This window comes from Melanostigma gelatinosum (genome assembly GCF_949748355.1).
Source record: "Melanostigma gelatinosum genome assembly, chromosome: 8".
Lineage (NCBI taxonomy): Eukaryota > Metazoa > Chordata > Actinopteri > Perciformes > Zoarcidae > Melanostigma > Melanostigma gelatinosum.
Window position 1 is genome coordinate 14,966,306 of NC_136641.1, and position 21,301 is coordinate 14,987,606.

A 21,301-nucleotide genomic window follows, 5' to 3' on the forward strand; every position below is an offset into this window, starting at 1 on the left:
TAGCACTCGGCCCATTGAACACCAACAAGGACCTGCTCTGAATTATTGATACCAACACAACTAATGAGGAAACCCAATCTTAGCTCTTTTGCTGACACACAAACACACACACACAGACACACTGCTCATGGAAGGACTTGCACGCATCACCGTATTGATGATAACTTTTGTTCCAACTGCTGGTGTCCCATTTTCAAAAACTAATATCCGCCGGCGCTCAGTCCATTTCCTGCAGAAACTATGTGCGTTTGTGCGTTTGATCCAAGGAGCCACAGGCTCAAATTCCTTTTCTAACCTGTGTGTTTGTCCTTTTGCACTCTAAAATGTGTGTTCCACATACGTGAGTCAATTACTCTCTGTGTATAGCTGCTTATCTTTATTACTGCTGCAGGTGTTAAATCTTGTGCACCTTTGTTAAAAGAGCCACCATATGTTCCATAACACCAGCAATATCAATTTGGAATACACTGACTACCTGGTAGTCAGTGTATTCTACCCAAATATATATTTACAATTTGTAAAAAATTGTGTGGGTCTCTCAATGTATACTGTATATGCAATGGCTTAAATGTATGCAGTGGAGCTGCTGTGCAGAGATGTACTGGAGGTGTCAGCCAGCCTCCTTAGTATTCACTCCAACACCCTGTGACTCACAGCCTCAGCCTGAGAGCCTGAGAAAGGGGTGGGGGGGATACTGAGGGGGTAGAGATAGAAAAGAAAAAGAGAAAGAGAGAGCAGGACAAGAGGAGGCAATACGAACATCAGGCAGCATTTTCTGTAGCCCCAGGCTCACGTGTTTGTATCTGTGTGTTTGCAAGCATACCCGCCCAAGGGGATTCATTTTGTGACAGCTTTGTTAAGCCTTCTCTTAAGCGCCGAGCTTCTCAACAACATCATGGCTGTGTGATTTTCAAAAGTCTCACTCTGGCTGTCTTGACTCTTCACAGGGGAACGTGTAGACAGAGAGAGAGAGAGAGAGAATAGTGCTCAGACATGACAGGAGACGTTGTTTGAGTGGTTTCTTGGTGTGGAGGAAGTGGACCTGTGAAGCTCCTCCTCAATTGGTGGCTGCATTGCTGGTCCACACAGTTTAATTCTCTGCAGCCGTTGTCCTGTGTCTGACTGTCTTTGTCTATGTATTCCATCCTCCCGGCCATCTCCCCTTGTCACTCCACGTCTCTTCATCCCTCTGTCAGTTGTATTTAGTTTAATCTCTGCCCCTCCTTCTTCTGTTTCCTCCGCTCTGTCACTTTCTATTTCATCTCTCCTTTTTGCTTGCCTCCCCCACTCCACTCCCAGTCTAAATTCCATCCCTTTGACGAAAAAACAGTGGTTGATAAAATGCGTAACCTTGCCTGGGCAAGTTAAGACATTGAAGGAGAAAGGGGAGAAGGACAGAGCCACAGAGATAAAAGGTTAATCCTTTAACAAGTCCTCATACATGTCAGTACATACAAGTCAAAGGACAGAGAGGGGGGGGGGGGGACAAAACACAATAATCTGTTTTGACAATCATGCTCTGCGTAAGGGGGAGATGGGTGAGAAGAATTTGGGAAATGAAATGGAGAAACAGTGGTTGAGGGAGAAGGCATTTTCAGTTAAGCTCTGTCTCTCCTTCATGACTTCCACTCTGCATGATGACAAGTGTCTGCCACTGATTCCATTGGTCGAGGCTGCCACCAATCAGAGCAGAGGCATGTAAGGTGCCTTTAGGTTATACCCAACCCCAAAAACAAGAAGCATAGAGAGGGAGAGAAAGCCAGAGTGCGAGAGTGTGTGCGTTTTACTGGGAGAGACCAAAGCAAGCGCAGACTTTACAGTGCGTTGAAGTCCTACCCTCTGAAGCTCCCTGTGAGATGACACCGGTCACAAGACATTGCTTCTCAGCGTTTTGTTGGAGACCACTAAAATTCCTCCTGGCTGCTGTGGAGAAGAAGATCTTTGCTCTGTAGCCTCCCCCTATGATTGTCTGTCACACTTTAGGCTCCCCCTCCTCTCTTTGACCCCCCCCCCCCTTTTTTCTCTCTCTCTCTCTCGCCCTCTCTTTGCTACTTACCCCCTCCATACAGTCCTCAGGCTTACCTGAGCCACAACTGCAGAAACGCTGGACCACCCTCCACCACACACACACTGTCACACACACACACACACACACACCCTCGTGCTCTCTCTCTCTCTCTCTCTCTCTCTCTCTCTCTCTCTCTCTCTCTCTCTCTCTCTCTCTCTCTCTCTCATACTCATACTCATACTCATACTCAGCATTTTACCTGGAGAGGGCAGGCGCAAGGGACGGCATGTGCACAGCAGCAGCAGTCTCTCCTCACATCTAGCGCTGCCTATCTGAGCTGGCTCTTTCTGGAGAGTGGAGACGAACTCTGAAAAGAGATTTTGGAGCCATTGTCGCTTGGCGAAAGCAGGCAAGACGGGGGCAGTGAGGGAGCACTTGTCAACCCAGGGACACCAAAGGCAACGCACATCATGATTTTGGGTGAGTTGTCGCTTTTTGGTGCATGGGATTTTGGAGAGGTCAATCATGTTGTTGGATCACTAATCCCAACTTAAACGTGGCCGCCAGCAGCTCTTTATTAATAGTGTGCTCTGCTTGGTTTCCATTCCACACAGACATCTGTCAATACTGACCGCTGGGATGAACCTTTAAATCGTGGTTAGTGCCTGTAATTAATATAATAGTGTGCCATAAATGTGGCAGCTGTGAGCGATGACAGGGAAGGTCAAAGTATGACTCCATTATTATGGTTTGTTTGGTCACGTGACCAGGCTCCACCATTCTCATGTCCTACGAGAAGAGGTGAAGTGACAAAGGTTGGCTTTATACCAACCTACTGATAACTGATGGAATGCGAATGTATACAAATAGTCACGAGAGAATTCCTCAAGCACATATTTCTCTCAGGTATTTATTACCCCACCACCTAGTTTAAACATACAATTTCCTTTTCTGACCCTGCTAACCAATGATGACCAAACAGGTTATCACACCAGGTGGTATTTTTTTAAACAAAAGATTTGCAGCACAGTATAGCTTTTAGTGATCATTCAGGGCTGTTCTGTTCTGAGTGAGCCAGCACTTTCTTCTTTAGTATTCTGGTCTCATAGTTGCATGTCTGAGAGAGTGGATTCTGTGTGGTCTCTGTGTTCTCCATCGTCAGCTTGCACATACATACAGAGGATGGGAGCTTGCCATTGTAAGTCCAGTGATGTGACCGATCCTGGTGTGCTGCGGTGGATAAGGACAGTGTGTGTTTAATAAGCAACACAGTGCGTGTCAGCTTGTGAAAGTTTTCTGTCTTCTAATTTGTCTGTGGGACGATGTGAGGTTATTGTGTGTCCGATTATTTTAAGTGTGTGTGTGAGTTGCTATGTTCTTTGCCGGAGAGGCCGCTGTGTTTTAACGCATGCCTGGGCTGATTCAAGCTGACATCTCTAATGATTACAGGGAGTCATGTAGTCTGAGGTGTGCACATTGAGGGACATGTATTCCTGTGAGCTAAATACTCCAAGCAAGACAGTAAAGTTCATGTCTGTGAGAATGACTGTTAAATGGGTAACTTTCTCACTCTCTCAAGTTTTTCTTTTCTGTGTTTTATATGGTCATTTTGTGTCTGTCTGATTCGGCATTGGCTACATTTCCACCTTTATGCTCTGGTGAAAAGGGAGCAATTACCTGACTTTATTTAACAGTAAGACATGCACTGTCTTGCAGCTCCAGTAAATGATATTTTAGCACAGCCATTTGCGTCTATTTTAACTGTTTAGCACTACAGTTGTGGCATGAGTAATAAAACATGGAATGTGACTTCTGTGTGCTTCTGGAGGCGGTATCATCAATGCTGCATTTGCAGGAGCACTGAATGCTGCCACTATCAGTTGACTGCATGTACTGCTAATTCTTTACAGAAGACTATATAGTGTTCAAACAGTAACAATGCACTGTAGCTCGGATATCCCAAATCTGTGTGTTTTGGTCTACAAAATCTTCCCCCTTCATAACTGCCAAAAAAAGCTTACCCAGACCTATCCTCATTAAATTGTCACTCAGATAGGTATCTTCCATGATTTCCGCCTGATCATTAAGATTTTCCAGTGCTTAACATTCTGCTCCATGATCGCGTTATGATGTGGCCGCTGAGCGATTTGACACTTCTGGCTTTCCTCCTCTGAAAAGGGTAATGTCATTGTAATGACCTTTACAATTTTGACGCCGGCTGATCTGGACCTCCAATCAGCAAATTTCCTGATTCTGCCCACTGATATAAATCTGCAAGGTTGTGATAACATATCTCCGACAAAAAGCAATATAAATACCATTAAAACCAAATAGATGATAAAACGTGTGGATGATGTGAGTGCGGCTGTGTAAACCACATTACCAGCCGTGTCCGTACGGCTATTAGTCTTCTTCTATCCTTTGTTTTGTATGACCGTGAGCAAACAACCGTTCCCAGTGTGGCTCTGTCCTTGACGTTGTATTCACAGGTCCATAGTAACTAGATTCGTAGGCAATCCGGGCCCCTGGCACAGGTCTTTGGCCGCTGTGATAGCGATGACAGCCCTGATGCTGATAATGGCAATGGATGTGTGGTTGTGCTGTACAGTGAGCTCTTTACAAAGCCGCGGGCAGTCAGCTTAGCTCTCTGGCTGACATGGGCTCTGCACCACGTTAGGGGTATGGGGCTGATGCTGTTTGTGTATTAAAATGTGTGTGTGTGTGTTATCTGGGCAGAGAGCAGAGCGTGGCAGCAGGAGAACAATGGCAAGCTAATAGAGAACATGATCACCGTGCTCCCGTTGACGTGCAGGCTCTCAATTGACTGTGTCGTCATTGTGATTAGCCACCATGTCGTCTAAAGAAATCCTCCTACGCTTTCAGCACAGCGATGCCTGGAGGGAGCTCCTGGTATGGAATCTGCTTTTAGATACGAAGTGTCTTTCCTGTCACCGTCACCCAAAATGCTGCATGATCTGACAAGCGTTCCTGGGACATTCCACTCTGTTAGCTGTATCTCAAAGTCTTTTTGTTCATGTTTGGATGTTGTGGTACGTCTGATCTGTCCTGTCTGTTTGAGTCAGAGCTGACCTCCTGAGTGCAGGGCCATGCAGTCTATCTGTCTCTTTGTCTTTGTATTTGCGTGCCCACTCCGGCCTCATCTGTCTTCATAAAATCTGTCTCTATGTTGACCTGTCTGCATAGCTATTGCTCATTCCATTCAGCAAGCTCCCCAACCCCCCCCCTCACCTGGTTACACAGGTCAGCTCAAAGAGACACCGGAGAATGAGTCTTTGAACACATCAGCAGTTTTCCCCCCATTTTCTCCATGACTGCTCTGCTCTCTTTGTTTATGTCGAAGTGACACTGTAATTATAACTCCGTAATGAGCCAGATATTTGGTATGCATGGCACAGTTTGTTCAGTTTGGCTTTTTTTTGCATATCCAAGATATAACTGGAACACTTTTATGCAGCGGCAACCTGAGAATTCTGCAGTTAAACATGCTGAACAAACTATGCATGGCTACTGCTGCATGCTTTGGCAATACACAGATATAAACTTCCATAAGTGATGAGCACCTGTGAAGGCTAAATCTCGCTAAATCAATCTGCAAACTCACAGATTAATTGGATGTTTTTAGTTACAACTCAATCTGCCCTCTTTACATTTCTCTTGCTGGGCCACTGGCTTCAAATTTCATCAAGTTGTTTTGCAGAATATTTTTTTTCCATTCAGAGGAAATCATTTTTTTCTGGCAAGTGGGGGGATGGCTGCGACATAGTGCTGTATGATGGTGAGATAGTTTACTGCATTTGATGCAGTATTGCTCCTCTATGTGGCACGGCACTCATCGAGGAATTTGTAATTAGAATAGACCACATATGTTAGGAGTGACCTAGGGTAAAGGATTCATGTGACATTGATTTGAAGGGGGAATCTACTGTGTGTGTGTGTGTGTGTGTGTGTATGTGTGAGAGAGAGAGAGAGATGAAGAGGGTCTGTGTATGTGGACACTTTTCTCTTCTTCCTATAAATATTGCTCTTTCCTGGTTTGCGGAGTGGACTCCTCAGTCAAAAAGCCACTATAACATGTCTCTTCCCCTCCCCTCCTCTGCTCTACCGCTCCATTTGTTTATGCTGGAGTGACTGTGTGTCAGCAGGTTGTCAATACCGTCTGTAAGAGACTCTAATGAATGGGCCCGTTATTGGACTGGTGGGAAGGCAACCTATTGTGTTTTTGGTTGCATCTCTGTGTGTGTGTGTGTGTGTGTGTGGCCCATCAGTGTGTGTAACACTGCAGAGCAGAGGGAGGTGGAGGTGTCTGTTCTGCTCTGACTCCCACTGCTTCATTGGCCTCACTGCAGTGCCCTCTGTCAAAGACCACGCACTAAACAGTAAAGGCCAGAATGGCGCAGGAGCATGCATGGTTTAATTTTGTGTATGACAGTAATGAGGTCTTTTCTTACTCTAAACACACACTGAATGTATACATGATGCAACACTTGAATAAAATGCGCAGTTCATGCGACACACACCAGTGCCGGCACCTGCCACCACCACCAGCCCACTGCTGTTGCTCCGTGAAGCACACAAATGCACCTGTCTGTGATTATGGTGTCACATTAGTGCATTCACCAAGGCAGCCTGGCTGAAAACTTACTCGGGATCCTCAGGCTACAATACACCCGGGAGGTAAAGCCTGGAAAATACGCTTCAACAGTCACTCTGATCACAAAGTGGAAAGAGGCACAGATGATTCTTCACACTGCAGATCTCGACTGTTTGCACTGGTCTCTTTATCTACTTTCCTGATGCCTTTGCATTACTTACACTTACAATTTAATTCTGATATATCTTATTGATGTCGTGATGATCATTTGCCTTTTGTTTTGTTGATGTTTGGTGACATTGTTCTTTCGGACTTCCCATGCATTTTGATCTTGAGAACTATACAAATGATTTGAAGTATATTTCCCATGTGTACTTCCATGAAGGTGCACTCTTTTGCCCACACAGGTGTTGGATTATAGTGACAAAAGAGTCTGGCTTTATTATTAAATGCTTGCATTATACTTAAGTGTGCACAACCTTCTTTATTACTTGTCACTATAATAGAAAGCCAGTTTACAGATTGAGACAATGATGATAGTGCAGTGACATAACTGATACTAAAATATCGTTCAAATACTGACTCAGATATAAACCATGAGACCAACAATGTACGAGTGGCGGTGCACTGAACGGCATATCAGCTATCTTGAAAGCACCCATGCTTGACCACTTTTATTTGTATGGTACACTGTCATTTTTTCAAGTCACATTTTAACGTTTTAGTATTGAATGCAAAAAGCTGCTGCTGTTGGGCTTGAAATGGCAAAGTGCTATATCATTCCACATGTCAGATTTATGCAATAAGAGGTACGTGTTCTGTCAATGTCATATCCAGCCCTTGTGTTTTCCTCTTTTATGCTCATTCAATTTGAAAATTCTAACTGTTTTATTGATCAATTAATGTGATAATTCAGTAACAGCGTTTGAAGGGGCATGAATAACAATTTCCCAAACAGCAGCAGAGCATAAAAAGGTTGAGCAAAGCTAATGTTTGGCGTCAATAGATGTTGCATTAATCATGCCTGCTCTAGTTCTGTGTGCTGAGAAGAGAAGAGGGGTAGAAGAGGAGGGGGAAGAGAGAGAGAGAGAGAAAGGCAGACAGATAAAATGGAGTCAAAAGTGTCCTCATGAAAGAGAATTAGCTCCATCCAACTCTGGGAGGAAGAGGAAATTCCTCTGAGTGCCGTTGAGATATAGGTTTCACACAAAGACCAAAGAAAAATCAATTCTCCTTGAGATGCAGCAAGGTCAATTCATAGGGGCATGGCTAGAGGAGAGGGAGGAGGAGGAGGAGGAAGTTGATGAAGCAACCAAAGAATGGGAGAGCAGGATTGAGTGAGAAGTGTAGGAGGAGAGAGACTTAGGAGAGCATTGAAGGGAAACAAGTAGAGAGGAAATGAGCAAACAGGGTGACGAGCTTTCAGTAAAAGATGGCCGCCGGGGGGCATAGATGCTTCCGTCCATCAGCAATGCATCTAGCTGTAGTCTCTCTGTCTCATGCAAAGGGGAAATGTGAGCAGTATATCTGACATACTGTTGGGAATGTCACCCTACAGACCTGCATGAACTTTACTTACTGTATTGCCACAAGGACATCGCCTCACTCTGTGACCTCATCCATCAAAACAGCTCTCACCTTACTACCACAGGGTTGCAGGCACACAGACTGAATGAGTAGTACGAGCGTTTGCTTCCAAGAAGCCTTGAACTGGCGTTTAATCCTGAATGTTACATGAACAGCTCAAAATAGCTTAAATCTCCACCCCTAATGCCTTCCGCCTGCCAGCTAAATCTGTCTGTTTTGATGGTGTGTGTATTGTGGCTGATTGGACGCAGACAAGCATGGTGATATAAAGGTGGCAATAGGTTGAGCTCAGACCTGCCCTCTGTGGCATCTTTCCCACTGACAGTGACTGTATGCAGCTAGCAGGTGGGGTTTAGTTCAACGTTGGATGAGAGTTGGGGAAACCTCGCTAGCAGGTAGTTATAGGATCTGCGTGGCGCAGGGTCTAACACAGGCGTCTGGTATGCACACCTGTCTCCACACAAGTTCTTCCCTGAACAAGCGACACTACCCGTCAGCGATAGAAAGAAAGAGAGTGAGGGAGAAACAGGAGAAGCAGCTCTGCCAGGACCTGCACCACAGCTCCCTGCACCTGCCTGGGGGGAGTGGGGGAGGAGAAAGGGAGGATCGAGAAGGTGAGGTGTGGATTAGCAGGCTGTAAGGGACACAGGGGTAATGTGGTATCTGAGCTCATCCATTAACAGTATGTTGCTATGTTTGTATCTTGTTGCTGGTTTGTCACATGTTGTATTTTGGGCTCTTGGTTTCCTTTAAGGTCAGTTCTTACTTACATTTAGTGGAGAGATTTTTGTGCTCGTTGAATCTGAAAGTCTAAAAGTGTGGAGATTGTAGCCTGTACTGACTTTTCAATCCCCCACCGTCAGTGTCTCCTAATACAGTCGCAGTCTGTATGTTACACGGTGGGATGAACTCCTGCGCCAACACAGCTCTCAGCTAACACTGAAACTCAGACAGTGGCTGGTAATGTGGTTCAAAAGAGCACTGGTGAAATGGAACAAATCAGAGGCAGAGAAGAAGGATGAAAACAAGCATTTCCATAAAATTAGCATAGCCGGTATGTGCAATTGGCCCGACAGGAAAAACAGCATAAACATAAGCGACTTCACATTGAATCCTTCAGATCTGACTAATGCCGGTTAATGTTTGGGCTTGTAATGGGATTGCTTATTAAAGTAGCATCAGGAGTATGACAGCGTGTCAGAGCACAGCAGTAACATATACAATGGAACAGCAGTGGTTCTGCCTCCATCCTAAATTTTCTCATTTGAGCCAGTGATGGCTTGCGTAAATGTGAGAGATTGTATTTACAGTAGCACTGGTTGGTTTTTGTCTCTGTGCTGGACCAATAATCACCGGCCAACCAGCGCCACAAATCTTCATTAGAGGATTAGCCGGCAGGGAGACAGCTTGTGTTCCTTTGCTTTTATCGGTGGCCCGGCGTCCAGTCCTTTCAGCCTCGGCTTCTCCTCTCCCTGTCTCCTCTGCTTAAAGCTGGGAACACACAGCTGCTTGCACACTTGAGAATCCCACACTCACACCCCATGCACACCATACATACACTTTCTCTCTGTCTCGATCTTTACCCTGCTCCTTCTATCGCATTCAATCTCTGTCTTGCTCTCACATATGCTCAAACCCACATGTACCGAATGCTCAAACATCCTGTCAGTTTGTTCCCTCGAGGTGCATCAGCAGCCCGGTGGGCACTCATACTCAAGACAGAACAAATTAAGGTCACAGCGGGAAAGCCGAGCCAGTAAAGGACAACGGGATCTGCCAAGTGTATCTGTGTGTATGTGCGTGCCTGTAATGTTTTGTCTCTTCTGACCTCTAAACAGTGGCATGACTCCAGAGAAAGCTGTTGTCAAATGGCTCTTGTCCCACTCAAAGGAAACGTGACCCTCGTCGCACCATTTTGCGTGATAAAAGGAGTCATGCCCTCCCTTTGAATTCAGGCTAGAAAACAGAGGGAAGAATGACTCTTTGATATCACCTGATGAAGACTCTTGTGTCTGCTGGGAGTGTTGTTGGCCCATCAAGGCTGCTGTGATACAGTATATAGAAAGATATATAGATAAACGAATAGATATAAAGAACATTACATTTGTATATGTCCTGTTGCTGTGCCTCTTCTGCTCCTTTCTACCATTCATCACTTGATGGTAGCGACGTTATCATACTGGCTGGTCCCGGTGGGGTCCAGAAGTTCCAGAGGGCTCATCTCTTCCAGTCTGGGCCTCAGACCTCCCCTCAAGGGCAATATCGTATTCTGCCTGACTGTGCTCGCCTGTGTAATCCACAGCTGCAGGGAGGGTGACCTTCACAGCAGGCAGCCTCACAGCAGGCTGCGACACACAGGCACTCAGGGAAAAGGACAGGTTGGGCAAAAAGGGTGCTGGGGCAGGACATGTTCTCAGATAATTACCCTTTCATATTATGATGAATATTAAAGTGTTCTTTTCCAAAAGACTGTGTTTTGATTTCAAGAGCAAAGGAACATCTGCATCCATTTAATGTCTTCATAGCGGATTCGTTTTTTAGATATATTGTCACTATCACAAACATAGATTTAACTTGTATTTCATCCTTTAAAAGGTTTTCTATATCAATCATTTTGTAATCACCACAATTTCTAATGGAGTATAGCTCAATCTTGAGCCTTGTTCGTCACCAACCACTATGTTAAAGCAGCGTCCTGCCGTTTGCTCTACGTGGCGAGAAAGAGAGCTATTTATCACTGAACATGTGCTGTGCATCCAGTACAGCCAGCTGCCGGAGTAAAGGTAAAGTCAGAGACAGAGAAAAAGTTATTGACAGTTAAGTGATGAGATGACGCAGCCAAATAAGTCCCCGCTCATGAATGATGCATCCACCAGCCCTGATGGAGAAAGAGAGCTGGATGACAGCTGAGGTGCTGTGTGTGCATGGTGCAGAACAAGGTGAGACTCTTTACGGTAGAGCCCTGCTCTTGCTCACTCCCTCTCTTTCCTTTCTCTTACCCTCTCACGCACAAATGTACACAGAATCAGGAGTTCTCAGTCGAGCTGTTACTCTCTACAAGTCTCCCTTGAGCCTGTATAGCCTTTAGAAATGGTTTACTCTAACGCGTTGTCTTTCTCTCTCCACCTTTCCTCTATCAACTCTCTCATCCTTTCAATCCCTCTTTCCTTTTTCCCTCTCTCTTTTAGCATCTCCTTCTCACTGAGCCCCCTCTGTTTTCGTCAGAAACAATCACTGTATGTTCCGTCTCACTGCCCTGCGCTGCCGCAGTCTGAGACTCTGGTAGCACGACAGAGAGAGGAGGGAGATGAGAGTAAAGAGGGTGGGCGTTGGACGTGTGCAGCACGCGGGGCAGAAACAGGAAGGGCTACATAACGGTTTGTTGTCGTCGTCACTGTAGCGTCACATCTGTCTGTCCTTTTAGCAGCAGTGGAGCAGCAGCTATACGCACACTGTCGGGCACAGTAACATGTACAAGCATACAAACTGAATACTACACCATTGCTTAGAGTTGCTGCCACAGTGCCTTTGGTTATTTGGCTACATGCGCCACGTGTACGAATAAGAACATCAAAACCATGGCTGTGCACAGACATGGTCACATCTAGAATCCCTCCAAGATCTGCCGTTGCAGCCTTTGATAGGGTATGAGCGTAACATATTAAGCACAGGACACATTTTCATACTGGGCAAAAAAATGGGGAGTGAAATAAAATTGCTTGATTCCTGCGGCTGTTTGTATCATTGCAGATAAAAACCAGTCTACCAGCTCACCCTCTTTGTCCTCTCCTTTGGACACTTTCACAAACATATACACACACACACACACGTGACATCATTGGCTTTAGGGGCTGCATCAATATTCATTGAATCTGAAACTCTGACTTGTCCCATTTGCTTGGTCCGAGACTAGACGAGAGAGGGTATATTACTTGAATAATTGCTCGTGATAAACTCAGACGCAGCTGGATTGCTCTGGATAGAGCATTTGTGTCAGGGAAAGTATAACAGTGATAGATCTCAACACTTTACCAACAGACCCAGCAAGCATTTGAATAAACCATTGTGCATGGGAACAACAGCGTTGGGGAAAGCCATTAAGTCTCAGATTAGTAGCAAGTGGTTAATGCAGTCAGTCGGTGTGTAAAGCTGTGTAGCTCTGCACCAATCAAACAAACACATCAATCTGACTAACAGTGTGTGTCAACATGCCCCATGATTACCATGCTAATCCCACAGCAACACACGGAAGACCACAGGAGATCATTACAATCCGGTGAGGGGACTGGATGATAATCTCAACTCAAATGTAGAATTCATTCACTCACAGACATTAATATTCTCCCTTTTACGGGCCATTGGAAAAAGGCTGTTTTTCGATAATCAGCACAATGCTGGGTGCTGGAACTGCCGTTGTGCTTTGCTATCACAAGTATGCACATGCACACAAACAATGCATCTCTGGAGTTGCTATTCAGGCACCAAATTTTACAGCACTTAAGCGTTAATGTCATGTAAATGTCTTGTGAGTGTTGGAGAGTTCATGGTGTGTTAGTGGAGGAGGGGGTGCCTGCAGGGGTAGAGAGGAGGACTATGGTGTGTGCGCATGTGTGTTTGAATGCACGTAGTATATGATGATGATACGATGTGATGCTTATAATGGGAGCAATTATAAACTTATGAAAAAGAGAAAAGATGTATGATAGTGAGATGGGGGTTATCCCAAAGGTGCCCATGCTCCTCTGCGTTCTTCTTGTGTGAGACCAATATTGATATTGACTTGATACTCCTCCAGTTTTTGGAGCCATAGTTAATTAGTGATGGTGTGATGGGTGAAGGTTTACTGCTGGTGTGTCTTTAGCTTGTTTTTATTCTGTCGTAAAAAATAGACATCACATAGCCCACTTACCTATCTGTTTCATACTTTGTAGAATGCATTATGTACTTAATGAGGGAGTGGCTTTTTTCTGTTTGTCTTTCTCTGTCTTCTTTCAGTCAGCTCACTAAGACAAATTTCAGCCAATCATGTTGATATGGCAATACATTTTTAAATATTGAATTGAATCTGAATCACACAGCATGTAAAATAAACGAGTTATGAATACAATTGAGGCATGACACAGGATAAAACCCCTAAATGTCGATCTCTGCCATGATGAAAAGTGTATGGGGTCAAACGGTTGTCATTTTAGATGAATATGTCTGACTAAATACTGCCATTATACCCCTATACCCTTTCTTCTTGCTCTGATTACTTTTCCTTTGTTGGTGACCCTTTTTTTGTGGGTTTCTGGGTTTACTGCATGTGAAACTAATTGGCCTCAGCACAATATAAAATTAAACTTAGAAATCCATATTTACTCTCCAATGGCGCTCTGGCTCTGACTGAAAGCTCCAAAGAAGAACAAGATCGTTTTTAGTTTGTCAACAGAGCTGTATGTGTATCAGAGAACCCTTAATTAAACAATACATACTCATAGCAGGACTTGGCAAAAAGACAAAAGATAATCTGAATTATAGCAGAAAATATCTGCGAGAATGACGATGGCTAGGGCGCTTAGGCTGTTTGTTTACATAAAGCACATTCATATTAAAATGAATCTCTGATAGCAGCCTGTGATGGATTCATTATGTCATTAGTAAATCTATCCAGTCTATTTCAAACTGACTTTGTCGCATAATGTGCTTTGCTGTTTCTGATGTGAAGCCCGATTACTCCCACATGTCGCTGAGCAAATATACTTCATTCAATTGATATCTAGAGAGGTCATGGAGCCCCTAACATGAACTTCCCTTTTGCAGTGTTGGGCAGATTTGAGTACTTCTATGTGCTTGACATCTTTCATTGTCACTGTTGGAAATGTGCTGGCGCTGCACATCCCAGTTACACACACACACACACACACACACACACACACACACACACACACACACACACACACCTACACACCTACACACACACACACACACACACACACGGTACCATTGGGCTGTCCTCCAATATTAATACATAAGGCTGACAATGTTGTGGTACTGCATGCATGTAACAGTGTCACAGCAGAGCAGAGGACAGAGCGAGGGGGAGGGAGAGAGAGAGATAGAGAGAGGGAGAGAGAGAGAGGGAGAGCGAGAGAGGGAGAGCGAGAAAGAAAGAGAGAGGGAGAGCGAGAGGGAGAGCGAGAGAGAGAGAGGGAGAGCGAGAGAGGGAGAGGGAGAGCGAGAGAGGGAGAGCGAGAGAGGGAGAGGGAGAGCGAGAGAGGGAGAGCGAGGGAGAGCGAGAGAGGGAGAGAGAGAGAGAGAGAGAGAGAGAGAGAGAGAGAGGGAGAGAGAGAGAGAGAGAGAGGGAGGGAGGCTAATTTTGGATGCATGGCATGTGGAGTTAGGATAACCATCTTTTCTGCAGCTCCCCACCACCATACTGTTTGTTCAATTACCATTTACTGCAGAGAGAGAGAGAGAGAGAGAGAGAGAGAGAGGGACACAAAGAAAGAGAGGAAGATGAAGAGAGAGAACAGGAAAAGGGGAAGAGAAGAGCAAGGATGACGGAGGTTGGGGGGTGGGGCGGGGGGGGGTGTTCACTAATGCAGGGATGAAGAAGTAGATGTGAAAGAGTTGGTGAGAGTAAAGTGAGTACAAAATCATAAAGGGGAAAAGAAAAAGAAAAAAACATTATGTATACAGAGGTGGTGAGCGGGTAGAGAACATGGGGTGAGATGTGCAGAGTTGAGAAGAAGAGCAAAATCACACTGTCACATAAAGGTGTCGGGCACAGTGTCACGTTGTTACGGTACAGCAGTGCATACAACAGAATCTCTGGTGTGCTTTGCTTGGGCCGGAACATTAATATAATGAATAAAATCTGTACAAGATCATTTCCTTGTATCACAACTTCTGTACATGCAGGGTTTCTGTTACGAAGTATGACTGTTGTTGCTTTGATAAGTGGCATGGGCTGTAACTACAGCTTTAAATAAATATATATATATATATATATATATATATATATATATATATATATATATATATATATATATATATATATATATATACAGAGATAGTGAGGTTCTTGTCCCCCCCCCCTTCCCTCCTATTTATTATTTTTGGTAAATCCTAATCCCTCTCTCCCTATCTTTCCCCAACTCACCCCCTCTCTCTATCTCTCTCTGGCTCCAGTATACCAAGCAATTACAGAGATGATATCCACTGTCAGTCAGCAGCTCACAGATGAAGCTGGGCCTCTTTAACATGCTAATGGTACGCCAGATTCAATCAGGCCTTTGTATGGCAGAGGGGAGGGCAGCACTGCTCATTAAAAAATAAATCATAATAACAATGAGGCCCAGGCTGCAAACGCAAGCAGCACCTAAGCCACGGCATTGAACTCTTCCTCTCTCCCCCTCTCTGAAAACACTCCGAGTCCGTCGTCCCTCTTTTCTACCCCCCATCTTCTCTCCGATCTTCAGAAAAACCAAGCCGCCCAATGTTGGCGCTGCTGGTGGGCAGGGTGGATGGTAGTGAGGAGGAGGAGGAGGAGGAGGATAACTGGCAGGAAGCATGAGGGTGCAGACTCCCTGAATCATATGACAAACAAAAAGAGATTATTTCAATTTAGCACTCTGTCCTATCCACCTCTCTCCCTCTGTTCTCAGTGTCCAATAGGGCTCCTGGCCACAAACCCTCCTCCATACAGTTACATGCACACACATTCTGCAGAGCTAATTTGTATTCTTTCACTTCTCCATTTAGAGCACAAGGCCGTCCACAGGTCTTACATAAGGTCAAAACCCCGATGCATTCCTGCATATGAATTTTAGGATTCACTTGCAGGAACTGTTATTTGTTCACCCACTGAACACACACTTAAATACTGTAGTTACTGTGTGTCTGTAAACACTCAGGGATAGTCATTTGCTCAAGGTTAAAAGAAAAGTTTGACATTTTTGCAAAATGTATTTATTTGCTTTTCAGCTGAGAGTTTGATGAGACGATTGATACCGTGTTCATGTCTGTTTAATGAAATGCTACAGCCAGAAGCCAGTTAGCTTAGCTTAGCTAGCCCGGCTAGCAAAGCTGACACGTTATATTTTGTTTGTTTAATCAGTACAAAAAACAACAATCTGCCTGTGCTGGTTGCCTGGCAACTGCTCAGAGCCAAGATATAATGAAGACTTAACTCCTGTAAAATAGCAAATTGACGTTTTTCACTTCATTTCCCCATGGATTAAAGTAACATAATGCAACTTTATGCAGAGTCCCAGTCAACTTATTTTGATACATGAATTCTGTGGAATTGCCCTTTAACTCCCTCTGAAGTTATGTGATCCTATGACCCTCCGGCTGAGGACAACTGTTGCCTATAGCCAGGTGTGCCTGCTTCCCTTGTTGTAGGTTTCAAGTGTGGACTCTTCAGGTTTCCCTAAATATCAGTGTGAGCTGAGGAAAGGTTCGGCCATGGGACAGAATATTTGCTTCAGCGGTGTTTTGCTTCACAGGGGTGAACCCCTGATGTAATTCAGCTGTCACATTTAACAAGCATATTGCACCACGTTCGTCTGATATCCTCATTACTCTCATTACCATGCTGCTTGGGATAGCTCTTCAGAAGCCCAGAGCTCCTTTCATCCATGGTACGCTTTGTTTAAGATCTCTCCATGGCGGTGTGATTCATAGATGCTCACTTCCTTTTTTATTCATCACGCATCAACACTAGAGAATGCAAGTTTGCGTGTGTGAGTGTGTGCGAGTTTATGTCCACGTGTCTATAGACCACGGATTTATTGCAGCCAAGATCAACCAGTGCTCACTGAATAATGCATCACCTGCTATCATGGAAAAAAATGCTGAATAGGCTCCAGCTGAACTTGAAGGTGTGGGAGGAGGTGAGAAATAGCACAGCGCTTGCTTTTGACTTAGCTTGTATGAGACTGCAGAGAGAAAACACTGCTCTGTACTTTGACAAACAAGCTCAGGTCTGGTTCAAGGAGGTTTCCCTCTTTCATTAAATGAGCTATGCCAGGGGAATTAGCATCTATGGGTGGAACTTTTTGTGTGTGTTTCACTTACAAAGTCTCAATTACAATATGTCGGCACACAATCTCAACCCAGCATTTTGCATTTCAGATGTTGTTTTAACCTTTAATTCTCGGTGGCTTGCCCTGATTCTCTGAGCGCGCACACCTCCCCAGCTGCCAGAGGTTCTTTGCAGGGGGAGGTGATGGATGCTGATTTAAGCAAAAGTGTCATTTGTGGTCACACCAATGACAAGTGACATTACAGAAGAGACCACTTATAGAGATTGCGCTGTGGTTGGATTGCCCAGGGATGAAAAAAGAGCACCGTGTTAGAGGACATGCTTGTTTGTTGCGTTACTCCATATTCATAGACACACTGCAGGACTGAAATGAAAGCAGTGGCCCCCAACCACATAAAGACCTCCTCCCCCACTCTATTAGGCTGATAGCATATTGCCCTCTACCCTCCTTGGAGAATGGAAGTCAATAAAATGGACTGTCAAACACTGGGCAGGGGTACATTATGGTTGCTGTTCTTCAAAGAGCACCTATATTATTTTCTTGCACCCCCTACAACCCCCATTCACCAATCTCTCATGCTTCCTTCTCTTCCCTTAGAGCGGGGGGTCTAATCTCAGAGAGAATCTGGTGCTTTTGTTTCCATCCCCCGAAGTGTATTTGGGTTGATCCACCTGATTGTGACTAAGTGATATAATTCCATACCTGAGGGCACAGGTTCATGGGAGGTGCGTGGGAATGAAGTTGCTGGCTATTGTTTCACCTGGGTGTGACCACCGCCATGAACAAGGGAAGAAGAGAGGAGATGGAAGAGAAATGTGGGTTTGGGAGGCGGCTGGGTGGCAGGGAACAAGTAGGAGTGGATTTGAACAGGCTGCAGAGAGGAAAACAATGGACATCAGAGGACAGGTGGAGAGAAGCAGAACGGGTACATGCTCTGCTGTGCAGCCTTCTTAGGCGAAGAATGTCACCTTTTCCTTTCCCTCTTTCTGGTTTTCTCCCTCCATCTCTTTATTCCTCTGTTCCCAGCTGCAGTGCACTGATATCTAGGCAGCATTTTCCCTGCTCTTTCTACCAGTGCCATAAGTCTAATGTCCTTCCGCGAGGTAGATCACCGTCTTTCAACAGACACAACAAAGCAATGCTTTTGTTCCTCCTCATCCAACAATCTATCCATCACTGCCTCTGACATCGCCTACAGCCAGAGACATTCAGTCACATCTCCACTGGACAACTCTGTGATCATCTTACACACCTGACTGGCCCTCGGCCAAGGGAGGAGCATTCATTACAAAAGGAAAATACATGAAAAGATAGAAACCTGAGAAAGAAAGAGAACAGACGGCCGGGGGTTTCAGAAAAGACAGGGGAGAAGGAGTTGAAGTTGTTTCCCATTTAGTTTATTATGGTGTTGTTCATTAAACCAGTTGCTTGATAGTTTCAGTGAAATCAAACCATCAACATGTAATATGATTCAATCTCATAATATGTGAACATAGAGTTTTTTGTTTCTTCATTTGTTTTTGTGTAGCCTCTACCTCAGTGCTCATAGGTTGTCATAAGTGTGGAAATATAACAGACCTAAAGGAAAACTCCACAAAAAATAATTTGCATATCAAATACTTCCCACCTGTCACTTACTCCTTTGCTGAGGATGGCAGCTTGTCGGCTTAAATTCACAGCAGCGACAATGTATTCCAGCAATGAGTCACAGCAAAAAGTCTCAAATGTCCATAGAAAGGTCTCATATTACTCAGCACCACAGCAAGATCCATTTTCCTGCCTCCTGCGGCTACAGTCATCTCGGAAAAAGAACGCTACAATCTTTTCAGAGCTACCTTTCAAGCCTACAGAGAGTGAGTATTCATAAGAGAATCATAGATTTTTGACGGAGAATTCCTTTAAAGGCCCAGGTTTACATTAGATTTAAGGTTACATAAAATAGGGTTATGGAATGACTGCCAGTGCCCACACAGGGGTGTGTGTTTGCTCATATGTGTGTGTTTGCTTTATGCTCTCATTGTGACCCTTCACTGTGTGAACACCGTAGCTGCGCTGTTCTCCGTGTTCCCATCATCCCTGCTGTCCCCTCCCATTAGCCCTGACAGCTATTTGTCTGTCATTACTGACCTCAAAACAGCACAAACACTCTCCGTCAGCATGCACACACACACACAGGCACACTAGTGGAGCCTCGCAGTTGGAATGTAATGAGACTGAGGCCAATTCAGACATATTTCATTAGGTCCAATAATCCTCTCCTGAATGGGCTGGTGCAAGTTGTAACATAAGCCCGACACACGGCTACTCTCCCAAAGTACCATCATTATCGCTGTCATTGATTTAAGGTGGACCCAGAGTCAAAACAGGAGATTGTGTGGGAGGGAATATAGCTGTGTTATTTTACCGGCCCACATTACCCCTTGGATGGATAGATAATACAGATCCAGTGTAAAAAGAAAGGGGAAATTACCGAGTCATAGGATTTGGCTTCGCAAAGCTGATCCCAGTGCTGCAACATATCTACAGCATGAATCAGGAAGGTCACAAAGAGAGATCAGCCCACTAGATCCGTGTGCATGTATGTGCATGTCTCTGCGTTTGTGTGTTCTACCAGCACACAATCCATAATCCCACAAGTAACAAAAGCCAACAGCCTCCAAAAGTTCAGTTGCTGCCAGACGAGGAGCCAGCAGGACATTTATCTGGAGGATTAAAGGGGTGTGCATCTGCTTCTGTTGCTCAAACACGTCTGTATTCTGGACACTGTCTAATGTGGAGTTGATGGTTGACAGGCAAGGTAGGCGTGGGCATTAGAGGCAAGCTGTCTTCACCCTCATTCCATCCCATTATTTTTGTATCATACCTCCTCCCGTAGCTCCCATCTTTCTTCTCTCCGTCTCTTTTGAAATCACCAGTCAGCTCCTCTGTGTCTACCAAAGAGACCGACTGCCAATTAAATCCTCCCAGCCTTGATTTAGCTACTTAGGTGAGATCAGGTTTGGATCTTTTGGGGGGCTTTTTGGGGCCTACCACTGTCACATTGTCTCACTAGGGTGTCATTACCACCTCATCCACTCTGTCATTATGCACAATACTCCCCTTTGGAATAGACAGGTCTACCCTGCCTTATCTGTGCAGCGTGTATATGAAGAGCTGGTGCGTGTCTGGTGATGTTTGTTATGTGCAATATTTTTTGGAAGAGAAGCTGTTCTTAAAATGGACCTGTCTGGAATTACGTTCTATGATTTCTGGTGTGTGTGTGTGATGTGGAACGTTGTCCCCCATGTGTGTGAGTCTTCGGATTTGAGTGGCATTGATCATTCATTGGAAGCTTTTTCTTTAACTTAGTTTGACCCTCTGCTGCTTTAAAATCCCAGCCACACTCTGTAGTCTGTACTTTACTTGTACCTTACAGTATAATACAATTAGTAAAATTGCTGTTCTCCAAATTGTCAGGTTGGGTAAATTCTTAAGGACCTACAATTAGAGGGGACAGTTTAACACCCTCCCACTGATGCAGAAACATGGCCACAGACACAAACATGTTGCCTGTGTAAGGCTACACTGACACATAAAAAAATTATTCAGAAACTGGCACAGTACTGTCGGGTTATTTGCATTTTGTGTGAGTGTGTGTGTCCATAAATCTCACTTTAGTGCCTATTTGGATCAAGGACCGAGACATGTTCTGACTAATACCTAGCACTGTACCGGAATCTTGAGCAGCGACTTCACACTGAGCTCTCAAAACCTTTTTACACTACCTTGCACACACACACACACACACACACTCACACACACATACCTGACATGCAACATGAATGCAGACAGAGAAGGCAACTGGCATTTGAAGCAAGGAAACAAGTTTCAGCTTCCCTTGCTTTCCCCTACATAATCCTCCCATTAAAGTGTAACACCAGTAGTTCCAGGCAGCAAATCAAACAGATCTTTATCTGCATCCTCCTCCCTTGTTTGCATGTATTAACCTTCACAGAAAGCTAGGAATTAGCACACCATGATTAGAAAAGATGAGAACGATAAAGTTGAATAGGAACGTTCGTT

The 21,301-nt window shown here is 44.7% G+C and overlaps 1 protein-coding gene across 2 annotated transcripts in view; it reads left to right on the top strand.

Moving 5' to 3' along the window:
- Window positions 1-21,301, top strand: part of znf385a (zinc finger protein 385A) — a 54,723-nt gene that overhangs the window by 3,644 nt on the left and 29,778 nt on the right. Inside the window, exon 1 of one of the 2 annotated variants that reach the window (XM_079274232.1) lies at window positions 2,352-2,488. The exons of the other annotated variant lie outside the window; for it this stretch is intronic. Within the exon in view, the coding sequence (XP_079130358.1) occupies window positions 2,479-2,488 (10 nt within the window). The 5' untranslated portion in view covers window positions 2,352-2,478. Of the gene's footprint in view, window positions 1-2,351; window positions 2,489-21,301 lie in introns of those variants that run through there. 2 annotated transcript variants of the gene reach the window in all.